The following is a 23,195-nucleotide window of genomic DNA, read 5'->3' on the forward strand; positions in this document are numbered from 1 at the left end:
AGTGCCAGCTTTTGAGGGGGCGGGGTGCGGGTATTTTGGTGACTCAGGTAGGGCGGTTCTACCTGTAGTAATGAATGGCAGTCCAAAGAAGGCGGCGCGACATTCGCTGCTAGCCATCAATTGTGGAACAAAGGGTATCAAATGCGGCTGCGGAATCGTTCGGTGTTTGGCAAACTTTGTGACGCAGCCGGAAGTGGTGCTAAATATGGAGAAAGTTGAGCCTGAGAAAGCGAAAGGGAATATATCGAAAGAATTGGTATCCATTGCTTTCTTATCTTAGCTTTAAAATATTTATATCGAACCCTTTTAATAAATAATTATCTTAATCTTTGTTATGTTTGGACCTTCTTATTTCAAATTACTCGTTTTCATCTAAGTCTTCTACTATTGCTTTTTATGTTTTGAAATCAAGGATTAACTGATTACTTTCCAAACTAATTCTTCACTTTTTTATCATATATTTAAGTATTTTGCAATTTTATGACGAATCTTTGTATTTCCTTCTTGATCATCAAAGTTTCAAAATAATTTTTTTTTCAATCACTTTTTAATAACCATTTGATGACCCACAGAGTACACGGAATTTCATCAATTTGAGACGCTTATTGGTCGTTGTCTTATATTTATTCTTTCTCGGCAATTTCAAATAGCATTAAGAATATAATTTATGCCACTCAGCGCACTCAGGTCTAGCAATATTAATGATGGCCCAACTGCTCCGGCTCTCTGCCCGGTTCTCAGCGATTCTCTGGGCCGATCCGATGTGATCCGATGCCCTGCCCTCCAGCCAAAGGCTATAAATATGATTGACTAGCCCGGCCAATCGAGCAGTGAAATTTTGAGTTTCGTTTCGCAAAGCCAGCCAGCCAGTCCGCAGGAGCAGTAATCGAATGGGAGCCATGTTGGTCAAGGTCTTGATGGTGAGTGCGCCGAACTGTGGATATGCGGATTTGTGGATATATTTCAAACCTATCAATAATCCTGCCAGTTCGCATTGTGGCTCGTGGCCCTTAGTCAGGCGAAGCCCCAGCTGTTGGTCACGACGCCAGTGAGTTATGCCACCGGAGCGGGTGCCTCTTGGCTGGCTCCCTCCTCCGCCGCCTACTATCCGGCGTATGCCAGCTATCCGGCCTACGCGGCGTATGCGTATGCACCGGTTTATGGCGCATACGCCACGTATCCCTACTACTCGTATCTAGGGCGGTGAATCCTGCTGCTGCGGGCCAACTGGAATACTAGGTGAATTTGTAGGTATTCCGGGCTTGTGTACAGTGGCAGCAATGTTCTAGAAGCAGTGTGATTGGATTTACAAACGTAAGCTGCGTGTAAGAAATTAAAATCTATAGCATTCTTTTAAAATTGAAGATTGGCCCACCTTTATATATTTTTTAGGATTATTAATAAACAAGCCTTGTATAAATATAACAAATATAACAAAATCTAATACAATAAATATCTGTCAACTCGAAAAGTGCTTATCTAAATACAAAACTCAAAGACCTCGCTGTGAATATTTTCATGTCCTGTTTGTGTGTGTGCTCGGAATAATCCAGTTGGCAATGTTTTATTTTCCCTCGCGCTTGATTCGATTTGGCGCCTGAAATCAAAGCGGCATAAATACATAAAATGATAAACAAATCAATAAATGGCAAGAGGCATCATCTACCTTCAGCCAGGTTCTGTGGGATTTTCCGTTTGGGCTTTCCTCTTTTCCAGCACATCTTGCCCTCCGTCGTTCCTCAAATTTGCTTACATCTGCGCATATTTTCACTTGCACGTCTTCAGTTGGGAATAGGGAGTTGTTGTGGATGGGGAAAACTGGGGAGGAGTACCAAGGAGGAGTACCAAGGAGGAGTCCTATGGAGGAGTGCGAAGGAGCACGGGAAGTCCGGGCAGGGCAGCATGTCGGTTAGTATCTTGGTAACCCGCTACTGATTTACCTTACGTGTATAAATCTTTTATTCATGTAATCCATTTGAAAAACACGTTTGCACATGATTGTGTTCGTTTCGAAAAAAGGGAATCTTTCTAACATATGTATGCACATACGTATATGTCTGGCACATTCGACTTTTATATGTGCGGTTCGTGTGTGTGTGTATTTGATTTGAAAAATCGTCAAAATTATATAAAGTGAATACAAATTTCATTTGCTCGGTTTTATTGCTTCGCCAGTTGCCATACAAACATCGGTTGCCAATCGCCATTGCCACAGTGAAGGCAATCAAAATAGTTACACTTCTATTTGGACAGCCAATTAACGAGGTGTAAAACTCTTTCAATTCGCAATTTATTTGGTTTTAGATATAGATACGTTAAGATGCGAGTATGGGTAAATTGTACAAAGATAGTCAAAGTCAAAGGGGTAGTTTAATGAGTATATATTATATATTTTCAAATTTAATATCAGTTTGGAAATAACACTAATGCTATTAAATTGCAGCAGAAAATCCGATTTAAGTTCATATTTTGTGACCTGGATTTTTATTAAAAACCCCGAAAAGTTATGCTCATTAAGCGAGGAAAATCCTTTTCCCAAAACTTGTGCCTCCCTGCTTATCATATTTTCGCCTACCTTTGACAACTTTCTGGCCAACAAAAAAAGGTGGGCGAAAAATAAAAAGTGGATGACAAACACGATAGGGCGACAACAAGTAATATTCAACGTGGAAAAGCCAAAAAGTTGCCGGGGTTGCGCTCAACGCAGTTTTATTGAATAAAAGGTCATTAAATTTGGACGCTATCTGTTGCGAGAACTTGCGAAAATGGAGCGGCCATTTTCCCCTGCGCGGATTTTACTAGCCTTTTCCGCTTAGGTAGCAAACTTTACAACTACTTGGCATTTACCACCTGAGCGGGCGAGGGGCGATGCCAGAGTTATGATAAGGAGCAGCAGGATACCGCCGAGGGGCAGAAGGCTCCACTCGGCCCTTTCAACGCGCAGGACAAAGTCAAGCAGAAAACTTAACTGGAGCCGCTGGCTGCGGGAATAAAAATAAAAAAAAAATAAAAGTGGAAAGGGGAAAGGGAAAGGGAAGAGGATGAGGAGGGAACGCGCAGGAAACGCTGAAAGGAAGCATATTTCATATAGAAAAGAAATCCTTTTAAATGGAAAGTTTAATCCTGGCCAAGGCAAAGCGCAGACTTGCCGCCTAGGTGCAGATGGGGGGGGAAATCGCGGAAAAGCGGAGGAAGCGGGAAAAGGGGACGCCAGATGCCTGGCTTTCGATAAGAACTTAGCTGAACCGAGCCGAGTGGAAAAAGCGGAGTACAAATTGCTCCCCATCACTGCTCAAAGCCAAAGGAGTTCATTTCGCCTCGGGAAAATCGCACAACGGAAGGGGCAAGTTGTACACTAAAAATTAAGATTAACTATGCATATTGCTAAAGCTTAATAAACAAAGTTATTACTGCATTGATTAAGATCATTTATTCACTTAACTATTGAAAATCTGCTTAATGTTCTATTCTTCTATTGGTGGAAAATGTTGAATGATGAAGTTGTGATGTTTCTTCAAATTAAAGAAATGTTTTTGTAAGACTTTAAATTATAGTACATACCTTTTATTATTTTAAGAGCATTTTTCAAGTATTATTTGGTGTTGTTAACTATTTTTTATGTTTTATTGGCGCTTAGTCAAATCATTAAAATTTTGTAGTGTGCATACTTTGTAAAGAAAACACGCTTGACTTGTCGTTGGTATGTACAATTCTTTATTTACACAAATTGGTCAAGATGGGATTCACAATCGCACTTCTTACTTCTTCAGCAGAACTGGGGCAGCGGCGGCGATGGGGGCGGTGTAGGCGGCAGCCACGGGGGCGGCAATGGGCGCTGCGAAGGGGGTGGCGGCATAACGGGCAATGGGGGCGGTGTAGGCAGCGGTATAGGCGGCTGGGGCGGCGTACGCAGCGGCAACTGGAGCGGTATAAGCGGCAGCCACTGGAGCGGTGTAGGCGGCAGCAACGGGAGCGGTGTAGGCGGCGGTGTAGGCAGCTGGGAAGGCGGCGCTGTGGGCCACCGAGTGGGCGGTGTAGCTGGAGGCGTAGGGAGCCACGTAGGCGGCACTGCCCACCACAGCCGGAGCGGTGTAGGCCAGAGGAGCGGCGGCCAGAGGAGCCACAATTCCGGGCTTGGCAGCAGCCACGGCCACAACAGCGAAGAAGCAGACGGCGAACTATAGACGGAAGTAATCCTTAATGGGCAAGTCCTTTAAATCCTTAAGGTAATCAATGAACTTACGAATTTCATGTTGATTGTTGATGGGTTTTTGTGTTTGGTTGTAGTGACTACAGAAAGCTGTGAGCTTGATTTGATGTTGAATTCGCCCGGCTGTCCAGCTTATATAGTGGCCAAAGCCACTTGGAAACGAAGGCCGCGTTTTGCCATGCAACTGGCATCGCTGACATCGCAGCTCAAAGTCTTTGACTCCGTTCCAGTTTAGTGGGCCAAGCCAATCCAAGCCAAGCCAAGCCGAGCCAATCCGCTCCGATCGGATCCCATCCTATCCATCCGCTGGTGGTGCACACGAACACTCGGCACGTGCCGGGCCTAATTCGATTTGACTTTGTAACCGGTGGCTGAGTAATTGAAATGCGTCACTCCACGGGGCGGAACAAAGGCCGTAAACCAATTATGATCGCAGACTCCCACTTTAGGGCGTGGCTATTCAAGTGGCAAAGGATTTCGATGGATGCTCCTATTATGCAGAAACTACAGCGTAAAGAAGACCAATATTTACTAAGTTAGAAGGTTTCAAAAAGAATATACTTTAAAGAGTATATTAAATCTTAATATATATATCCTTATGTACATAAATATATTAATCTATCTAAAGTTATATTGCTAGCAAATAAATAAATACTTTAACCCCTAAACAAAAATTCCACACAACGTACATCTTTTTATTTCAATCAAGAAGGCACTCAAGTGATTTTTGAAAACTTTATGCCACTCCTGACAACTTCTTTGCCACATAATTTCCCCTTTCACCCCGCCTCAACTGCTTTGTTCTCATGAATAATTTGTGGCAACCACTTAAAGGCGGCTGCCCCCTCCTCGTGCTGCTTTCAAATGTCGCTGGAATTTCTAGACGAATTCAAACCAGAAATTTTTAATAGACTTCATCTTGATGAGGGCTCGTGGATACGGATACGGCTTAGGACTGTTGTGATGAGGTGGGTGGTTGGCAAGTGGGTGGCATGTGGGTGTCATGTGTGCCATTCGCTTTTTACGGCACTTAAACGACGCATTAACGCGCACGCACAGCTGCTGCTGCCACGCCCCCTGCCATGCGGCACCACCAACGCCCCCGATCCCGATCCAGATGCAGACATAACCCCGGCCAAGTCAGAGGCAGTTGCGCCTTTATTACGGCAATAAACCCAACTTGGAGCGAAAGGGACTGGGCGAAAAAGGGAAAAGTGCCGCGCATATTTCACGCAACTTGTTCAAAGTCCCTTCGAGCTGCCCATCACAAAATAAGTTTTCTGGGTAGCTAGGAAATTACAAAGGACACATATATATGTATTTTTTAATATTTTAAGCTTATAATATTTATGAGTAATTTTAAAAGATTTTTAGACGGTCTATTAGAGTTGGTATAGATGAGTAATGTATTAATTTAAAAATTCCGTATACCAAAATTTGTTGAAACTTTCAGGTAAGACAAAGATTAAACACTTAATTAAAAAATACATATGTTATTAGTTAATTTAATTAATAAGTTATGGATATCCTTGAAGTCGAGCTTGATGCGATGCTCACTTCTTTTGGTTCCGAAGTCCTCGTCCCAAGCTTTGTCCCTGTCAAACGGAGCGATTTTTGTGCGCGACTTTTTGTGGAAATTTCTTGCTTTTTAATTACTTGCCGGCACTCGTGGATACATATACATTATCCCCAGCTCCGACTCCGGGTGCTCTTGCCTTCTCCCAGGGGACTGCTCTTTGATATGCTCCCCGTTCGGGCCACTCGAAAGTTGTGGGCACTCGAGATGGCTGCCATTGGGGGGCGGAGGTGCCATCAAAGCTTTTAGGCGGATTAACCAATATAATAATTTCAGTAGCAAGTCCTCGCCGCAAACTTGACAATGAAAGCAGCCTGGTGGCCAGGAGGGAAGTCAAGTGTCAAAACAAATATGTTTGCCGCCTGCGGTTGCCGTTTGCAGTTCTCAATACGTGCCCCGCTCCCAGCTGCATGATTGTGCATTTAGTAGACACCACATACACATCCCCTTACTCCTCCACATCCACGAAGCAGCCCAGCCACGGATGGCAATAGGCTGGCTCGTATGCACAGGCACATGGCAAACACTTGAGCCGCACAAAAGGAGCGAAGGAAGCGGCAGGATGCGCGCCAAATCCTTCGCCTGCAACATCATCATCGACAGCGGCTGAAAAGCAAAGCAGAAGGAGAACGGCAACAATTTGCTGTATGTAGTCGCCGAAAAGACCAACCAACTTTTACAGCAAAATATATTTATTTATTTATTAAATTTTGTTAAATTTAAAAAATGTATAGGAAAGTGCCTTCAAATGTGTTCAATTCAAACTTTAGTATAGGGTTTATATATTAGAATATATTAATTGTATATCAGTTTTTCTGTGTGTATGTTGCCACACCCCCTGAAACTCACCGCCCACTTTGAGCAGGGCTTTATCGCCACCATCCACCAATCCATTGCGCTGCTGAAATCGCGTAATTGGCATTTTTAAGCAAAATTCACGCTTCAACACTTTTTCAAGTGTGAGCCTGGCGCAGCAGGAGCATCAGGATATGTATTCCCGAACAGCCTGCAAGAAGTGGGTGCAGTGGTTGGAGTTGGGTGGCCTTTGTGGTGGTGCATCCTTGTGACGTACGCCTTACCACACACGGCGGCGGCCTGCACTCGATATTTCTAATTAGTGAGTTCTAAGCTCTTTGCCCGCAATTTGCGACATTTATTAATTAATTTCGGTTCTGCCAGCGGTGAGAGCGGATAATTAGACAGTGATTAGCCGGATTTATTGTGGTCTATTAAAATAGGCAAACAGGCGAATGGTAATGGAGCGGAATGACTTGATAATTTCCTGATATTGCGCCGGCATAACACTCATAAATCACTCCAACTACCTCCAGCTACCTTTTCGCTGGTGGTTAAACCCGTAAGACCCATTAAATTGTAAGCCCATTGCAGTCGTCAAGGTCAGGGACAAATCGCCGAGTAACGGACGTTCAGGCACGCACCAAAAATAAGACATGGTCAGGTCTAGACCACGAAAACTAAAACAAAAAAATTCAAAAACAGTAGCCAAGAATTGCGCATGCGCAACGTCAATCGAAAGTCGTTGACTTGGCAACCATCGATGGCTGATCTAAAAGCGTGATCTGCATTGGTAAATAGTTCGAAAAGTGTAAGTGGCTATAAAAGAGCCGTGCAGCTGGCTGTTGGACATCACAAACCAATTGGCCATCCACCAAGTGACAATCCAAAAACAAAACCAATCCATCAAAATGTTCAAATTCGTAAGTACAAGAAAACTATTCACAACGAGGTTTTGAAGGAGAAGAAATTCTTATTCTACTAAGTAATACAAAAATTATAACTGGAATTCAAACAAAATATTGCAAAAGATAGTAGATCTGATAAAAATCTAATAAAACCATTTGGAGTAACCTTATAAGAATGAGTTCTATTTGCAGAACCTAAATCATTTTAAATATTAATTTTTTAGTAATTCTTTTAACATGCCTTTACTTATCACTCACATTGAATCTTCCTTCTTTTAGGCTGCTATCTTCTTCGCTGTTGTGGCCGTGGCTGCCGCCAAGCCTGGACTTGTGGCTCCTCTGGCCGCCGCTCCTCTGGCCTACACCGCTCCGGCTGTGGTGGGCAGTGCCGCCTACGTGGCTCCCTACGCCTCCAGCTACGCCGCCCACTCGGTGGCCCACAGCGCCGCCTTCCCAGCTGCCTATGCTGCTCCAGTTGCCGCCGCCTATACCGCTCCCATCGCTGCTCCTCTGGCTGCCGCCTACACCGCTCCCTACACCCGATTTGCCACGCCCTACGCCGCCGCCTACACCTCGCCCCTGGCCTACAGCTCGCCCTATGTGGCCCGTCCCTATGTCGCCGCTGCTGCCGCTCCTCTGCTGCTGAAGAAGTGAATCCACGGATAGTGAAACCTGCGGAAGATATTGCCCCGTGAGCTCGGCTCATGGACTGGCTTCTATTTTCTATGCAACCCCAACTTGTGATGCAATAAACCTCTTAGAATCTACACATAACAACTGATTTTCACTTATGGGTATATAACATATATTACTTAACACTTAGCAATCTTAAGGGTATATCACTTATCAATCAGTCAATCAATCATGAGTGTTACCATAGTTACTACTAATCAAGTACTTATTTTTTTAGCTGACTTCAAAGCCATTCATATAACATGTGAAATTACAATTTTTTTGGATTAGCATGCCAAGCACTGACATTCGCATATTTAAATGCTCCATTAGCGAGCGGTTTTTTGCGGCCATTCAAGCTAAGCGTTCAATTATTGCTATATGTCGAGGCTGCGGATTGGGCCTGCATATAAATGAGCATGGAAGCCTCTTTCATCTGCGATGAAATCGTCGTGCTCCAGCCGCAGGCTTCAATGAGTTTGGATATGTACTCGTACGTACATCCTGAAGCCTGCCAAAACCGAAATTGCCGCAGCAACCGCAAGCCACCAAAATATGGGTTAGCATCCTTCATCCTCCTCATCCTCCAGCCACCATCCTCCGTCCCCAATCCTGCAATTCCTCCGGTTCAAAGCCGAAAACACCCCCACCACCTCAAGGCAAACAGACATCAGAGATGACAAGCCGGCTCGGAGCAGTAAATTAAAATTGACACCTGATGCTGACACAATTTGAGAGGTCTTGGTATCGAAGGCCGACTTGGGTTTACTTCACTCCCGGCGCTAATGAGGCCTGAAACCAAAATGCGTCAACAGTTCAGTTCGGTTCGGTTCAGTTGGGTTGGACTCCGGGGGCTGGGCTTCCTCCTTATGGTGATGATGATTTTGATGACATTCGAATAAGGCGCTCCATTTATCCGTACTCATTTGCCACCCCTCGAATCCAATACTTAATCATTATTAAATGGCATATGAAGTGCTCGGCTGAACACTTTAGTGAGCAGATTTCTCAAGAACATTTTGTTAATGAATTCGGGTCGAGGGTGTGTATCTTGGCTCGGATTTCTGGCCTTGATGTAAAAGCTGACTATTGAATTGTGTTGTCAAGTAAATATAATTCCAAAAGTAATTGTACTTGCGATAATTATCCTTTTCATTCAATGGAAAAATATCCGATATGTAAAATAAATTTAACGAATCCAGTCAATTTGCCAAGTTTATTACAAAGTTAGGGTTCTAGCGAATTTGGTATCATATAGGCCGTGACCAATGTTTGCATTAAAAAGTTCTTCAGTTATTGGTTTTCGGGATGGTTCCCTTGGCGAAATAAAAGCGAAAAAGGGGCAGATGTTTGACTTCATTGTTGACTTGGTTAAATGGCCGTAAATGACCAGCAACAATGGTACTACTCTACCATTTTGGGCAGCAACAGGCTTCCCATCCCTAACTCCTTCGCCAGGATGTAGGATGTTTTGTGTGTGTTTGTTTTTGGGCAAACAAGAGCAAACATAGAAGGGTTAAAAGTTTAAGCAGTGCGTGATTCCTGGCTTCCACGACTCCAGTTGCTCACCGGTTCCCCTGTGCGAAAAGTTTCTGCATATGCTGCAAGCTGTCCGCCGGCAGATTACCGCAAATTTTGCGCTTGAATAATCGCTGGGAAAAGGGTTGCTCCTGGAGGAGCGGATGGGCTGCGGATCCGGATGAGGCGGGTGCAGCCAGCATCCACTTTCATTACAAAATCTGACAGCCCGTAAGAAACTTCTTGCGGTTGCTTTTGTACGGCAAGCGCAACGAAATGTAAGCAGGTGCACTGAAAAAAATGCAATGTTCGTAAGTAGATTTAGCAAAGAAATATGCGTTATTCGAATGTGGGCCATTATTTCATTAAGGGAATATTTTTTGTCGGAGCAAAAACCTACACAACATAGTTTAGATTACTACTTTTTGTATCTTAATAATAAATCTGTGTGATCTATTATAATATTATATATTATATAATTATATATTTTATATTTTATATTAATTATAACTATTTATTAATGTAATAAAATGTACCAAAGCTGTTTAAAGTGCAGATACCACAAACAAACTTTCCGCACACATGTACCACTTCAAAATTTAGCTTAAAAAAGTTAAACTATGGGTTCACAGGACTAGAAATTTGGTTACTATATCCCAAAATGTACCTTTAAAAAATGACCATTAAACTTTCTGATTAAAATCGAATTCGCCTGTAAAGAACACGAAAAATCCATCAAATGTATCGGGGAATTATTTCCAGTTTGAGCGCAAAATGTAAGGGGCATAAAGCGAAGATGAGCAGTAACAACAAAGCGAAAATACCTCATTACAACAAAAAGTCGTTGGGATCTTACGCTGGTGCCTTTCCGTCGTCCTTTCGCTTCCTTTCGCCTCCATTGCGTTGGAATTATGCGGCATTGTCTAAAAATGAGTTTTCGTTGCTTGTTGCTATTTTTACGTTTCATCGAACAAAAGCAAAGTACCTTGCTGAATGCGGAGTAATAACAAAAACAGGACGAGGAGCAGTAAGGACACGAACGCGAACAAAGAGCTGAAAGCTGGCAAACATAAAGCATTAAGCAAGCTTCGGCAGCAAAGGATCTCGTTGAGCAGCGGGGAAGACAGGCCACAAAACACTCAGCGAAGGTAGCAGCCCAACGAACCATCACTGCGTCACTGCGGCATCCTGGGACACTACACACCCCAACCTCTGCCTCCCAGGACATCAGTGCATCAGGACATCCCCATTTCCATTCCCAACTCCATCCTGGAATCCCCTCCGCATCGCATAGCAGTACGTAGTTGCAGAAGCACACAATACGCACGCATTCGTGACGTGTTGTGCACAGCAGCTGGCAGGCGACAAAAGTTGTGTAAGGATATCAATTTAAGGATACTTATAAGGATAAGAATAAGCATACGTATCACCTTGGAGAAAATCCTAGAATCAAAAATTTGTAGTTATTGAAAAGAACATGACCATTTTCAGTTGTTTTAATTTTACTAATAGTACTATATAATTTTAAAAGCTTATACGTTCTTAAACTATCTAACATGATAACACTATTTTATTTCTTTAAAATTCTTCCAAACTATTCCTCCTTTCTATTTAATTTGTGTCGCCTGTTGAAAGTTTTTGCTTCCTGCAAAGAAATGCAGCCGCCTTTGTAGTTATGTGCATGATGAAGAAGCAGCTTTTTGCACGCCCACCCCAAGCTATCCCCTCCACCCGGTTGGCATTCCAACCCCCATCCACCCCAAACTCCCTCTGAAATGCGAGCTTACTGGCAGTCGTCGCATTAAGTGAAGCACGCGGCATGTTGGATCAAAATGAAGTGCTGACAACGCAATGCTGGCAATGTCCTGGAGGACAGGAGGTCGGGTGCGGAGTTCTGGACAGGATGGGGCTGCGGCGGGGGAGCGCCAGGTAAGCGTCTTAGCGCAGACCGCAGCCCTAAACAAAGGGATGCGATGAGGTGGGATGGGTTGAGGTGGCCATGGCTGCCACTTCAATGGGTCCGCATCGCCATGTCTCTGCATCCTTTTTCCATTGCCCTTTCAAAATCCCCCATCTGGCACCTACGCTTCGGCTCCAACGGGCTGTTTAATTTACGCGCTGCTATTATTTTAATCTTTTGCGCTACACACAGCGTGAAATGACTTTCACCTGGCCTCGAGCAGCGGCTTCAAAGATATAGAAGCTATAGCTTCGGCTCCAAGTCGGGGTGGCCAGCGCCCGGAGGCATCGTCTTGGTCCAAAGTATTTAGCACTGCAAACAGGCACAAAAACAGACACCCATGGGCAAAATAATAGGAGAGGCTCAGCTGGATAATTTTGATAAGTTCTTGACACAATATATTTTATAGATCATATATAATATTTTACAGGTAAAATATTTATTAGCATAGATAGCATAATACATCATCAAATTTTAAAAATAATTAGTTTATGATTTATAATAAAATTCTATTAAAGTTGCTAAAAGAACATAAAAAGTGATTTGGCGTAAAAGAAACTCAATAACCATTTTCTAGAGCCACTAAAATTCTCACTTCTTGTGTGGCGATACTTTAGCTTCGTACACCTGTATCTTTTTGTCCAGGTGAGAGGGCCAAACGACAACTGGGGGCGTGGCAGCTGGAGCAAATGGGGCAGATGGGCCAGATGGAGCAGACGGACTGGGGGCTGCCGGAAGCTGCTGTCAGTTGGCTTGGCCTCAAGGTGCTGGCTGTGCAGGATGTGTTGTCGCTACCCATCCCCGACACTTACCACTGCTTTTTATTGTTTTATGTGGCTGTCTTTTCCCGCAGTGGCGGGGTGGAGGAGGGTATCTCCTCCGCTTGCCACTTCAAGGTGCAAAATGTACGACGTGCGTCGTTCCGTATATCATCGCATGCTTTGTGCTCTCAGCACTGAAATCTTTTACAATCAACATGAAGCAGCAGCAAAGCAATTTTGTAGCCAAAAAAAAAAAAAAAAATAAAAAGAGAAGAAAAGACAGCCGAACGGAAGCGAAACGAGAAATGGCGAGGTAAAACCGGAGCGAACATAATGCCTCAAATCATTTTCATTTCTTGCATGCGCTTGTCTGCACAGAACTGCCTCAAGATGAGGTCCTAGCACTTGGATCCTTGAGTCCTTGGATCCTTGGCTTCTCCTTGTAGTTTGCCCCATTTACGCGCTTTTCCCCTTCGCTTTCCCCGGCAGTTTGTGGGCGTTTTTACTGCTCCGGCACTCAAATCGCTTAAGCTGGTGCGGAGCCATCCCCCCTCAACATTACAATATTTTAAAAGATTTACTGACCATGTATTTTCAGCTCAGCCAGCAAAGTGCAAAAAGCTGTAAAATATTGCGTATACGCCAAAGTGCCACCTGAGAAGCGCAGAGCACAAAGTCAAATCTAACAAAGCATAGCTAAGCGTTTGCCGGCAACTTAACTCGAATGGGGGAGAAGCCCCAAAAAAGAGTTGGAACTAAAGTTTTCCCTCTCGGGAATTTATGGGCTACCAACTCCATTTGGAGCAGGTAATTTTTAGTTATGTTATTCAAGGAATAAACAGGCATGTCAAAAAATATAAATAGTAAAGCCAGCAGTAGCTGAAAAAGTTTTATTTGTTGTTTAAGTGAAGAGAGAAAGGGAACAACGCGCGATACAAGCCTATAAAATGTACTATAAGTTACGCTAGGATAGATATTAATACACTTTCTAAAATTGTACAATTCCTATAACTTTCCTTGTTTTAACTTATTCTCCCAATTAACGAAACAAATTTGGAGCAGTTTTTCCCTGCAAAATCCCAAAAATACGAGTTGGAGCAGCCGCCAAAGCTGCTTAAGAGCAAAAATAAATAGAATTTTTAAGTAAATTGGGGCTGGCAACTTATTTGGCTGCGAGAACCAAGAACAAGGAGCAGTGCCAACACTTTTGTTCCAAACTTGGCCGGCATAACTCACCCGTGCATCCAGCAGATGGAGATGGAAGCGGAGATGGAGCTGGTGAGGAGCATCTTGGTTGGAGTGCAAGTTGGTGCCACCGCACCACCAGCCGCGCAACAAATGGTGCACATTACAAGGGCCCAAAGCTACTTTGCCAACGCCAAAGGAGCTGCCACGTAGCGACTCACATATTTTATTATCTGCACCGCCGCCAGGGGCGTGGTGATGGGGGCGGGTAGGGTGAGGTGTGGGGAGTCCTTGCCAAAGGACTCTGGCACGGAGGGACCCAGGACCTTGTGTGTGCAACAAGGCGCACAACTTAAGCGGCGAAGACAAATTTTTATTGCCACAAGCCCAAGTCGATTTCGATTATTGACTGCAGGCCAAACTGTTGCACAAGGAGCAGCCACAGCAGACAAGAAAGGGGGATTCCTCTGCTCGCTCCAGTTCCATTCCCAATCGGATCCTTCTTTCCGGCTGCCAACTTTGTGTGTCTGCGGTTGCCGTCGTCGTCGCTCATTTGAGTCACATTTTATTATTTTCGTGCATCTATCGTATGCTCGGTGGCATTTTATTTTATTAGCGTGACATTTCAATTGATAGACCCTCGGGCTCGTACTTAACCGACTCAATTTGATTTTGCAACCAAAATGTGCGAATGGGAGCTGCAATATCGGAGTGTTTGAATGGGGTGCTTAAGACTTGGATACAAGATTTATTGGTGGAAATCTGGCAGGATGTACCATAAAATATTTTAAATAATAAAGGGGATAAAGGGCACAGTATTTTGAATATAAGCACATTTCGCAACAAGATGGTCACACGAATTTTCCAATACTTTTTTATAACCAAGGTGGCAACGCTTTAGCTGTCATATCTTGATTTGTCAAAGCGTGCTCTTACGTTCGTCCATTTTCATTAACGCTTATACTTTGCACGAGACATATACCATTTCAAGGAGTTTTTTAGTAAAATAAAACGATAAAACTAACATAAAAAAGGTTCGCTTGTCGAGTTGAATCAGTAAAAAACAATGGTGTACACCGGTTACTTAAGCAACGGATTGCAGAATGCTGAGGACACTGGTAAGCTGACAGCGCATTTTTTTTCACGATTAATAATTTGCACATGTATATGCGATATGCGAATCGAATATATTTAGAATGGTTGCCGTATGGAGATCCCAATGACTGGGCACATGGTCTAGCGGCTTATGATGGTTTGGAGCTGATGGGCGGCAATGAGCAGGAGGTGCAGCCCTCTTTGAACCGGGTGATGAAAAACATCGACTACGACCTGGCCTTGAAGCATCCATTGGAGCATACCTGGACTTTGTGGCACTTGGAGAACGATCGTACCAAGCGCTGGGCCGAAATGCTCGTCGATGTGACCAGCTTCAACACCGTTGAGGACTTTTTCAGGTCAGATACAGATTCATATATATAAATATGTATATATTTATTCTTTTCATTTCGACAGTGTGTACTACTTTGTGAAGCCGCCATCGGATCTGAAGATATTCAATGACTACATGGTGTTCAAGAAAAATATTCGGTGAGTTCTGCAAGTCTCCTTTTTGAACCATCGTCTTATATGTATATATATGTATATATTTAGACCCATGTGGGAGGATGACACCAACAAGAACGGTGGTCGTTGGATACTGCTCCTGGACAAGGCCTCCAGGACCTATATAGATAAGATGTGGCACGATTTGGTAAGCCACTTGATAGTACCATAATTATAAGCTCAATGCACTATATCGCATAATCCCCTTTAGATTTTGTGCATGATTGGCGAGTGCTTCGAGCACTCGGACGAGATATGTGGAGTGGTCATCAATGTGCGCAACAAGGCTAATAAGCTATGTGGGTATAAGGCATCATTTCCCATTGGGGTATCTCTAGGGTCAACTTTCTTTACAGCCCTTTGGACAAAGGACTCGCGCAATGTGGAGGCCATCCTGTCCATCGGCAGGCAGATAAAGGACCTGCTGCATCTGGGCATTATGGAGATCCAGTACCAGGTGCACAACGATGCCATGTTGAACCATGGACCCAATGTCCATGCCATCTACAAATTGTAGGCGCCAAATGGAGGCCAATTCCCAAGAGCGCCATCGTAAATGCCCAGTTCATGGTCAGAAATGTGCATCTACGATAGTACATATGCCTAATACATTTGTCAAACTCACATTTTATCCCACGCGCACCAATGCTTTTCGGTTGTACCATGAATAAAGTATTGCGTAGAGCAGTAGAAACAGTAACTACTTTCTGGCCACGGTTCGTGTCCCGGTATCCCGAAGCTACCACAGTCGCCTCACGTATTCCCCGGCGGAGTGGGAAACGCACACTCGCTTCGCTACGATTATCCTTGGCGTCATAATTTTGGGTGACTCTACCCATCCTTTAACGGCTGCCATCGCGCGCCAAGTGCTTATTCCATCCTATGTGTGTGTGCGTCGTCCTTTCAGGGCTTTTGTCTTCCCTGCTGCTGCGCATAGCAAATTGTGACCAATTTATGGAAATATGCTCGGGAAGCGCAATATCATCCATTTCCAGGGAAGTGCTGCTAGTGCTCCTAGCAGGTTTTTCATTCTATATAGATTTTTTGCTCACAAAAGATCAAATATGTTGGCTAAACTATTCTAAAAACCAATAATTCAGATAGCACTGCAGGTATTCCTGGAAATCACAACACCTATACAATATATTTGCACAAATATTAAGTAATATTTGAAAGTACAAAATATTCGGAGCCTGGAATGTCATCACTGATGGCCATGTGAGTCGTATGATTTGATTGCTGTAATTTGTAAGGATTTTGCTTTTATTGTTTTATTGAATTATGAAGTGGCAGCCACCAAATGACTGGAACGTGATACACTGCACATGGGGTTATGACAGTGCCAATGGCATCGTATCCCCGACATCCTGTCCAACCTCCCGCCGATGTCACGCTCCACCCTGCCCGCGCCGCCGGACGAATCCTGCTTGATATGAACGGGATTCCTTGGCGCAGATGAATGCATGCAGTTATTCGGACCGTAATGTGAATTGATATGCCAACACGTACGCGGATTTGGAGGAGCAACTGATGCGGAGGACAGGTAACAGGTAATAACATGGGATGGGGCAAATAGTTTAACCCGTGCCAAGCACTTAAAGAGCAATTTAATAACCGCTATAAAAGGTTTTCTCTTCGCCGGAGAAACAAAAGCCAGCCAGGGGGGATTCCCCTTCCTTTGGCAGCGGCAAAAGCAAATAGAGGATAACTGGACAAACACAAACAGAGAATATCCGGCAAAGGGCAGCACTAATGTTGCAGACTTCTCTCCTATATTAAATGAAATGCAAGCTTAATTGAAAAACGCTGACTTGGCTGCACTGTACAAAATTTATTAGTGGATAGAGCAGGATCAACTTGATATGTAAATTCTTCATGAAAGAACTTAATGAAATATTTAAAATATAAATAAAAATCTTGCTTTTATATTTCCAGAAAATCTTCCTTTGCGGAAAATTAATAAACACTCCGATGAGTTTCAGTTCCAAATAACTATGTATTTGAATGTTTTTCAGTGTTTTTATTTTCGGATTTTCTTTGCCATCCTCCTGTTGCTGCAATGAGAACTACGTAGCCTGTTGCAATTTTAATTAAACAAAAAGCGTAAAATGTTTGACCATTTACACCGTGCCGTGCTGTTCGTCCGGATTCGACTTCTTTGGAACAGAGCTGGGTTCTCCCTATCGTCTTTGGCACGTAAATTTCCTTTGCCAACGAGCACGAAATTATTTGGCCCTCCACTGGTGTCCTGTCCACTGGTGTCCTGTGTCCTCGACGCCCGAGTCCTGTTGTCCTGGTGTCCCTTTTGCTCTGCAAAACAAATTAATTGTCTGTTTTTCACATAAACTTTTGTCGGTCTCCAGTTGCCGCTTAGCTCACAGCTACCGGAGCTCCTTATTCTCCACTTGGAGGTCCTGCGGTTGTCCTGCCCGTCGCGTCTTTCCAATTTTCAGTTCGCTGTTTGTTGCGTAAATTGCGGCCGTTCTGTTTGTAATGGTCAAACGCCCCCAATTTCGCCCAACTTGCCACTCGAATTTCACTTGGCCATCGCTTAGCTCATTTGCTGCACATCACTTTTGGCGCTGGGCGTTCCGTTTTCGTTCTTGTCATAATTCAAATGTAATTTACCAGATAAAACACCCAGCCACCCACACACAGACACGCCGGACGACTTCCCTGTCGCTCATAATTAGTTTTTGATTAAAGTTGCCACCTCAGTCCCCCAAAAAGACATCGCCAACTTGAAGCTCGGCGCTTTTCTTTTGTGCACTACTTTGTGGGAGAAAATTATGTCGCCCGACGAAGGGGAAAAAAACTCTTGTAGCTAAATTTCAATTTAATTTAGGTTTAAAAAATAGTTTTCTAACAAAACGCAGTGATTGATGCTGGGGGAGCTTCCACTTTCCATATATTTCTACGACATCTTTTCCATTTTCCATTTTCTTTAGCGAATAATTTTCCCATCCAGCTGCAAGCTTCATTTTCACTTTATTTATTGGAATTTCATACAGCAGAACTTCGAGTGCAAAAACAAGGGAGTGGGAGATCTGGGAATGCAATTAAAATAACGAAAAGTGGAAAATGCAATAAACACTTTTCAGTTGCCAATGGCAGTGAAGCACAGGCGGCAAGTTAACTAGATTAACTCATCGATGGATGCGGCAAAGCTGTTGGCCACTTTGTATTGGCCATACGAAGCATTCGCAACTTGGCAAATAAAATAATAAAATTAAAGGCATTTGATTTTGGGAGGCAGATTAAATTGAAACAATTCAGTGTGTATTTTGCTGGCAGTTGTTGGCGATTTGCATTTTAAAATAATGACTACATAAAAAACTAGTTAAAAGTTGACAACAATGAAATGTCAAAAGCGCTGGAAAACTTTATGCTCCATCCCCGAGAAGTGAGTCGGGTAAACTTTTTTGTGTCTTTCTGTTTAGTGCGACTCCAGCCCGTGTAGACCCACCTATTTTCCGAGCCCATCCTTTCTGCGCACAGCTCGGCGAAATCCTTTTACCCCTTTTGTTTTGCCCGAACAATAACAGCAAATTTTTCTAAAATTTCATGTCGCCCACCAGCCCCTGCCCGACTGCCACGCCCCCCGGGCTAAGCCCAGCCCAAGCTATTTGCAATTTAACTTTTTCCCCCTCATAAACAAGGGGGGGAATTTTGGGGGGTTTCTGGGGCCAAGTCAAAACAGGGACACGTAGCCCAACTCGGCTTTAGTTTTTAGTTGGCTTTTATTAACTTTTGTCTCTGTCTGTGTGCGGTGCTTTGTGTCTGTGTGTGCATGTTTCGTGTCTGTGTGAGCACTGCTCTGGCATTTCCACTTATTTTTTGTGGCATTAAAGTTGTACAATTACCGAGATTTGACACTAAGACGATGGCTGTGCTCTGGGGGATTCGGGGATTGGGTGGATTGCCACAAACTGCTCGACCAATTTACAGTAGTGCTCAAATTTCAAAAAATCAACAAGGGAAGCCACTCCTCGGTGTTGTTATCCCCCACCCATTTGAAAGCACTGTATGCAGTAAAGCCACCCATCGTTCTGGTCAATTTAACTTTGCAGGCTTAAGAACTTTACCTCTTCCTCTTCAATTTGGTATCGGTGTTCCGGACTTCGACCAGGGACTGATAGAAGCATTCCGGCGGCGGTGGGATGTCGACGTAGTAGAAGTAGGCGTTCACAAAATTCCTGGAGATCGAATTCCGCAGCACTGCATCCGCCAGCATGGCGTAGATGCCGCGGGCGCGCAGCAACTGCTTCCGGATGGCCATCAAGCGTCTGCTCTTGATGGTCTTGTCGCCGATGGTGTTCCCGGCCACCGCCTTGTACAGATTGCCAAACACCTGGTGGAACATGGTCTAAGTGGGGGGAAGGGAGAAGTTAGGGCTATCTCTCTATCATATATATACAAAGTTCCCAAACTCTAAATATACATATAACCAATTTAGCTAATACCTAGAACATACTCACTGTAATGGTCAAATCTGCGATGCTAATCTGCTGGAAGTCCAGGCCGCACTCCTCGGTGGCCATGACGAAGGCTAACTTGATGGAGCCGGGCAGGGTGAAGAGGTAGCACTGCTGAGCGCTCATCAGGCGGTACAGCATGACCATGCAGTTGAGGGAAATGAGGGCGGCACCGGGAGAGGCGTCCTGCCACTTGGGCACTAGCACAGCCCACTCCGCCGGATTAGGATCCTCGTCAACGGTCATCCTACCGTAGGCAATCCAGCGGTTACTGAGCGGCGCTTTAAAGTAAGGTGGCAGTGCCAAATCCGCGCCACTGAACTCCACGGCCAGAATGAAGTCGAAGCGGATGAAACGCTTCCCGTTGCTGTCGCGGTCCAGAGCAACCACTTGGTGAACGAAGGGCACGTCGTTGAGGCTCAGCACCGAGTATTTGATGTCGTACGTCCGACCCGTGCTCGAGGATGTTGCTGTCTTGAGTTTGGAAATGGCTCGCTGCAGTTCGCTTTGCAGCAGCAGGTTCAAGCACTTGACATTGACCGCATTCCCGAAGAAGAATGGGTGCTGGTAGTTGGCTCTGGTGAACTGCACACTGCGTTTCTTCTCATCATAGGTGGGAACCACTGGCTTCGGCAGTCGGATGGGCAGGAAGATCTCAAAGTTCAGCGGCATGTCCAGGTAGATTTTGTCCACAAAGGAGGCTGATCATTGCGGTGCGCTTGTGAGTGCTCTGCTTGAGGAGATCACTTTACTCACCTGTCTTGTGGAGCTCTGCCAGTTGGTCCTTGAACACTGCACCATCCAGGACCAATTGCCGCTGAATGGTCAGGGATATCATGTGTGAGTCGTGGACGAAGAGCTGATGTTCTTTCTTGTTCACCGTAAACTGCACGGCCATCTCCTCCATGAGTTCCATAAAGTTGCACTCATCCATGTCCGAAGAGGATTCACTTCGTCTAGTGCTTGTACTTTAAAAAGGAGTTGAAAATATTCTTCCAACAAATTAATGCTGAGTAATAAATTTGCCTTTTCTCACTCTAATTTCTGAATGACAGTACATGTCAACTAGAAAGACTTGGAGGTGTAGGAAACTCTGTTTTTCGATAGTACTGGCTATATTTTAGTGTCGGTAATCGATACTCGTAAAAATCGAATTAATTTGAATATTATTATAGGTATTATTTAAGTTTGATAAAATTGCTACAAGTAATTCTGGTCATCTTTATATTTAGTTTATAATAATATCAGTTTATAAAATAGCATTTTGGCATTAAACATTTTTAATCCTTAAAAATAATTCATAAAATTAAAACAATAATTATCTCGGTGATCAGAACATTGGCGAGAGAATCTCTGTGAATGAAACCCGAATGCGATCCAATTTACTACGCGTTTACTACGCTCCTGTTGATGCCGCTTCGGATGCGGATTCTGCGCACTTGCGCACAGCATCCACAGCCAGGTGGTGGAGAGGACTGGTGGGGTGGTGGATGGAATGGAGCTGGTGGTGCACATGGCGATGTGGCCACTATGGCAACCTGCATCTGCACAAAAATCCTGCGGGACAGCGCAATCAGGACTCAGTTGCTGTTCGACGTTGCTCGCGTGCGGTTGTTGTCTGCTCCTTTCGGCTTCTGGCAAATCGAGTAAGTGCTGGAGCAAGCGAGATGGGGCACTGTGCGAGGGAGACGCCCTAATGCCTGCTGTTATCAGAGAAAATTAAAAAGAAAAAACAAAAAAAAAGAAAGAAAGTAGAAGGAAACTCTACCGAAGAGCGCGCCGTCGCAGTTGTGTTGTCGTCAGTTGTCAGTGTCGCAAGTGCAACTCGCAGTTTGCGTTGCAACAGCAACAAGAGAAGCGGCAAACGTGCGTGCCACATATACTAGTACATGCCCCCCATATACATATACAAGTACCTCTATCCAAAAACATATATATATTTATATATACATATATATATAGTGCCGGGCAAATGTGTATTGGTGCCTGTGAGTGCAACGTGAGCCGGCCGTTGAGACAACGAAAAAATCCGCCAAATCGCGCTTGATTATGTTGTGTGTCTAATCGAAAAAGGTGTTAAAGGTGCTTAGCCCACCTACCACCGACTTTTCGCCTTGCATGCGCGCAAATTGAAAATAAATTGAATTGCAACAACGTGCTAAAACCCGAAGAGAAACAGCAAATGCAACTGCAACAACCGTGCTTCCATCTTTTTATTTTCGAGTTTTCCCCGAGTCTGCCCCACACGTATCAAGTGGAAAAGCGCTGCTTCCCCCTCGTGAGGGAAAATTGCATGCAAATTTGCTTAGCTGCTGATGGCTTGACGGGCAGATAAGTGTGTTTTATCAACAAATTGAATGGGTTTATTTGGGAGACTTTAGAGCAGCCGCCATCTGTGCAGCGGGAGTGATTGTGATTATGTTGCGATAAAACCTGTGATTAAAATGACATTTTAAGGTGTAGTTGAGTTATTTTATGCCAAATAAATATTGCGAGTTTCAAATATATTTTTTGAATATTTTTATTTTAATTAATATTAATTTTAAAATTGATTAGAGGTTTATAAGTCTCTTATAAGTAAGCTTTTAGAAAACATTGGGATAGGTAAAGTTTCCTACTTGATACTTCTTTTAATAAATATGTGTTTTTTAACAAGTGGATGAAGATTGTGATACAACTGATAATTGTATATTCAAGTTTAAAGTTTAAAGATTAAAATAATTTTGCTAATATTTAAATATTATTAGGCTTTCTTTAACTAAGGAAACTTTTGAAAGTGAAAGATTTGTTTAAGTACTGTCCTTGTAAGAATTTTCCAAGTACTGTTCCATATGGCCTTAGTCCGTGATCGAGTTTGCCTACTCCTCCACCTGGGGGCTCATCAATAAGGCATAATGCAATCCCGCTGCCTGACTGCCTCGACTGCCTTGAGTGCCAAGCTTCCTCTGCTCCTGGCTCCTTGCTGCCTGCCGCTTGGTCGTTGGTCCTTTCCCCTCCTCCCTTACCATTCAACCCCCTTTTCGACGAGCCGAAGACACGCTTAGCAACGCTTTCACGTAGCAGTCGTCCCCTTTTCCGGTCCTCTGGTCTTCTGGTTGGCTGCTGCTGGCACTCTCGAGCTTTCTGCTAATTGCCGCTTAATTGTTTGACATTTTCCCCGTATTGTGTTGAGGGCAAATGGCATTTATTTATATTTCTTTTGTGCCAGGGCATCTGGAAGCTGGCTCCTTGCTCTCATTTCGTTACGTTACGTTTCGCATGCAAGCAATTAGCAGCGCTGCGTGCACTCCATGTACTCCACATATACATATACGTAGGTATTACCTATATACGAGGCGAGACCGGCCGGCTAATGCAGTGAGAGAAAAAGGGGTGGAGGTATGGGGCCTATTGATTTTATGAACGAAAAGCGCTGGATGCCTCGTGAGCGGGAGAGAAGCTGCAACTATTTTGGACGCTGCCGCCATGACAAACTATAAATCTGTCTGTGCCGGCATATACTCATGCGGATACTCACACGCTGTGTATGTTGT

General features: G+C 44.0%; 6 protein-coding genes across 11 annotated transcripts in view; 4 read left to right on the forward strand and 2 right to left on the reverse strand.

Moving 5' to 3' along the window:
• Window positions 1-814: 814 nt before the first annotated feature.
• Window positions 815-1,485, forward strand: LOC117140354. Its single transcript, XM_033303209.1, has 2 exons — window positions 815-920; window positions 989-1,485. Exons 1-2 carry the CDS (start codon window positions 891-893, stop codon window positions 1,205-1,207), a joined length of 249 nt encoding a protein of 82 aa, XP_033159100.1. The 5' UTR covers window positions 815-890; the 3' UTR covers window positions 1,208-1,485.
• A 2,273-nt stretch (window positions 1,486-3,758) lies between these two features.
• Window positions 3,759-4,297, reverse strand: LOC117140864 (vitelline membrane protein Vm26Ab). Its single transcript, XM_033304002.1, has 2 exons — window positions 4,244-4,297; window positions 3,759-4,178 (listed from the first exon to the last, which is right to left on the reverse strand). Exons 1-2 carry the CDS (start codon window positions 4,250-4,252, stop codon window positions 3,759-3,761), a joined length of 429 nt encoding a protein of 142 aa, XP_033159893.1. The 5' UTR covers window positions 4,253-4,297.
• Window positions 4,298-7,451: 3,154 nt separating this feature from the next.
• On the forward strand, window positions 7,452-8,246 carry LOC117140671 (vitelline membrane protein Vm26Ab). The gene is made up of 2 exons (XM_033303721.1): window positions 7,452-7,504; window positions 7,769-8,246. Exons 1-2 carry the CDS (start codon window positions 7,493-7,495, stop codon window positions 8,141-8,143), a joined length of 387 nt encoding a protein of 128 aa, XP_033159612.1. The 5' UTR covers window positions 7,452-7,492; the 3' UTR covers window positions 8,144-8,246.
• A 6,292-nt stretch (window positions 8,247-14,538) lies between these two features.
• LOC117140363 (eukaryotic translation initiation factor 4E1) lies at window positions 14,539-15,887 on the forward strand. Its single transcript, XM_033303218.1, has 6 exons — window positions 14,539-14,703; window positions 14,781-15,039; window positions 15,098-15,172; window positions 15,236-15,335; window positions 15,399-15,486; window positions 15,544-15,887. Exons 1-6 carry the CDS (start codon window positions 14,652-14,654, stop codon window positions 15,702-15,704), a joined length of 735 nt encoding a protein of 244 aa, XP_033159109.1. The 5' UTR covers window positions 14,539-14,651; the 3' UTR covers window positions 15,705-15,887.
• A 1,416-nt stretch (window positions 15,888-17,303) lies between these two features.
• LOC117140124 lies at window positions 17,304-20,759 on the reverse strand. The gene is made up of 4 exons (XM_033302888.1): window positions 20,419-20,759; window positions 19,666-20,363; window positions 19,273-19,553; window positions 17,304-17,497 (listed from the first exon to the last, which is right to left on the reverse strand). The coding sequence occupies exons 1-4, from the start codon at window positions 20,594-20,596 to the stop codon at window positions 17,413-17,415; spliced, it is 1,242 nt and encodes a 413-aa protein (XP_033158779.1). The 5' UTR covers window positions 20,597-20,759; the 3' UTR covers window positions 17,304-17,412.
• A 434-nt stretch (window positions 20,760-21,193) lies between these two features.
• Window positions 21,194-23,195, forward strand: part of LOC117139613 (Down syndrome cell adhesion molecule-like protein Dscam2) — a 41,504-nt gene continuing 39,502 nt past the window's right edge. For 2 of the 6 annotated variants that reach the window (XM_033302063.1, XM_033302064.1), the window contains exon 1: window positions 21,194-21,308. The gene's annotated coding sequence lies outside the window, so the exon portion shown is untranslated. Of the gene's footprint in view, window positions 21,309-21,511; window positions 21,529-21,635; window positions 21,651-23,195 lie in introns of those variants that run through there. The other 4 variants (XM_033302057.1, XM_033302061.1, XM_033302060.1 and 1 more) reach the window with 4 other exon arrangements.

The sequence above is a fragment of the Drosophila mauritiana genome, chromosome 3L (genome assembly GCF_004382145.1).
Source record: "Drosophila mauritiana strain mau12 chromosome 3L, ASM438214v1, whole genome shotgun sequence".
Classification (NCBI taxonomy): domain Eukaryota; kingdom Metazoa; phylum Arthropoda; class Insecta; order Diptera; family Drosophilidae; genus Drosophila; species Drosophila mauritiana.

Excerpts from the sequence above, each read along its gene's own strand:
- LOC117140124 (XM_033302888.1), bottom strand. The coding sequence starts at position 20,596 with ATGGATGAGTGCAACTTTATGGAACTCATGGAGGAGATGGCCGTGCAG. Across the intron at positions 19,554-19,665 it reads TCGCAGATTTGACCATTACA|ACCATGTTCCACCAGGTGTT; the intron begins GTGAGTATGTTC and ends CCCCCCACTTAG. Across the intron at positions 17,498-19,272 it reads ACCAAATTGAAGAGGAAGAG|AGCAAAAGGGACACCAGGAC; the intron begins GTAAAGTTCTTA and ends TTTGTTTTGCAG.
- LOC117140363 (XM_033303218.1), top strand. The coding sequence starts at position 14,652 with ATGGTGTACACCGGTTACTTAAGCAACGGATTGCAGAATGCTGAGGAC. Across the intron at positions 15,040-15,097 it reads ACCGTTGAGGACTTTTTCAG|TGTGTACTACTTTGTGAAGC; the intron begins GTCAGATACAGA and ends TCATTTCGACAG. Across the intron at positions 15,487-15,543 it reads CAACAAGGCTAATAAGCTAT|CCCTTTGGACAAAGGACTCG; the intron begins GTGGGTATAAGG and ends CTTTCTTTACAG.
- LOC117140354 (XM_033303209.1), top strand. The coding sequence starts at position 891 with ATGGGAGCCATGTTGGTCAAGGTCTTGATG. Across the intron at positions 921-988 it reads TGTTGGTCAAGGTCTTGATG|TTCGCATTGTGGCTCGTGGC; the intron begins GTGAGTGCGCCG and ends TAATCCTGCCAG.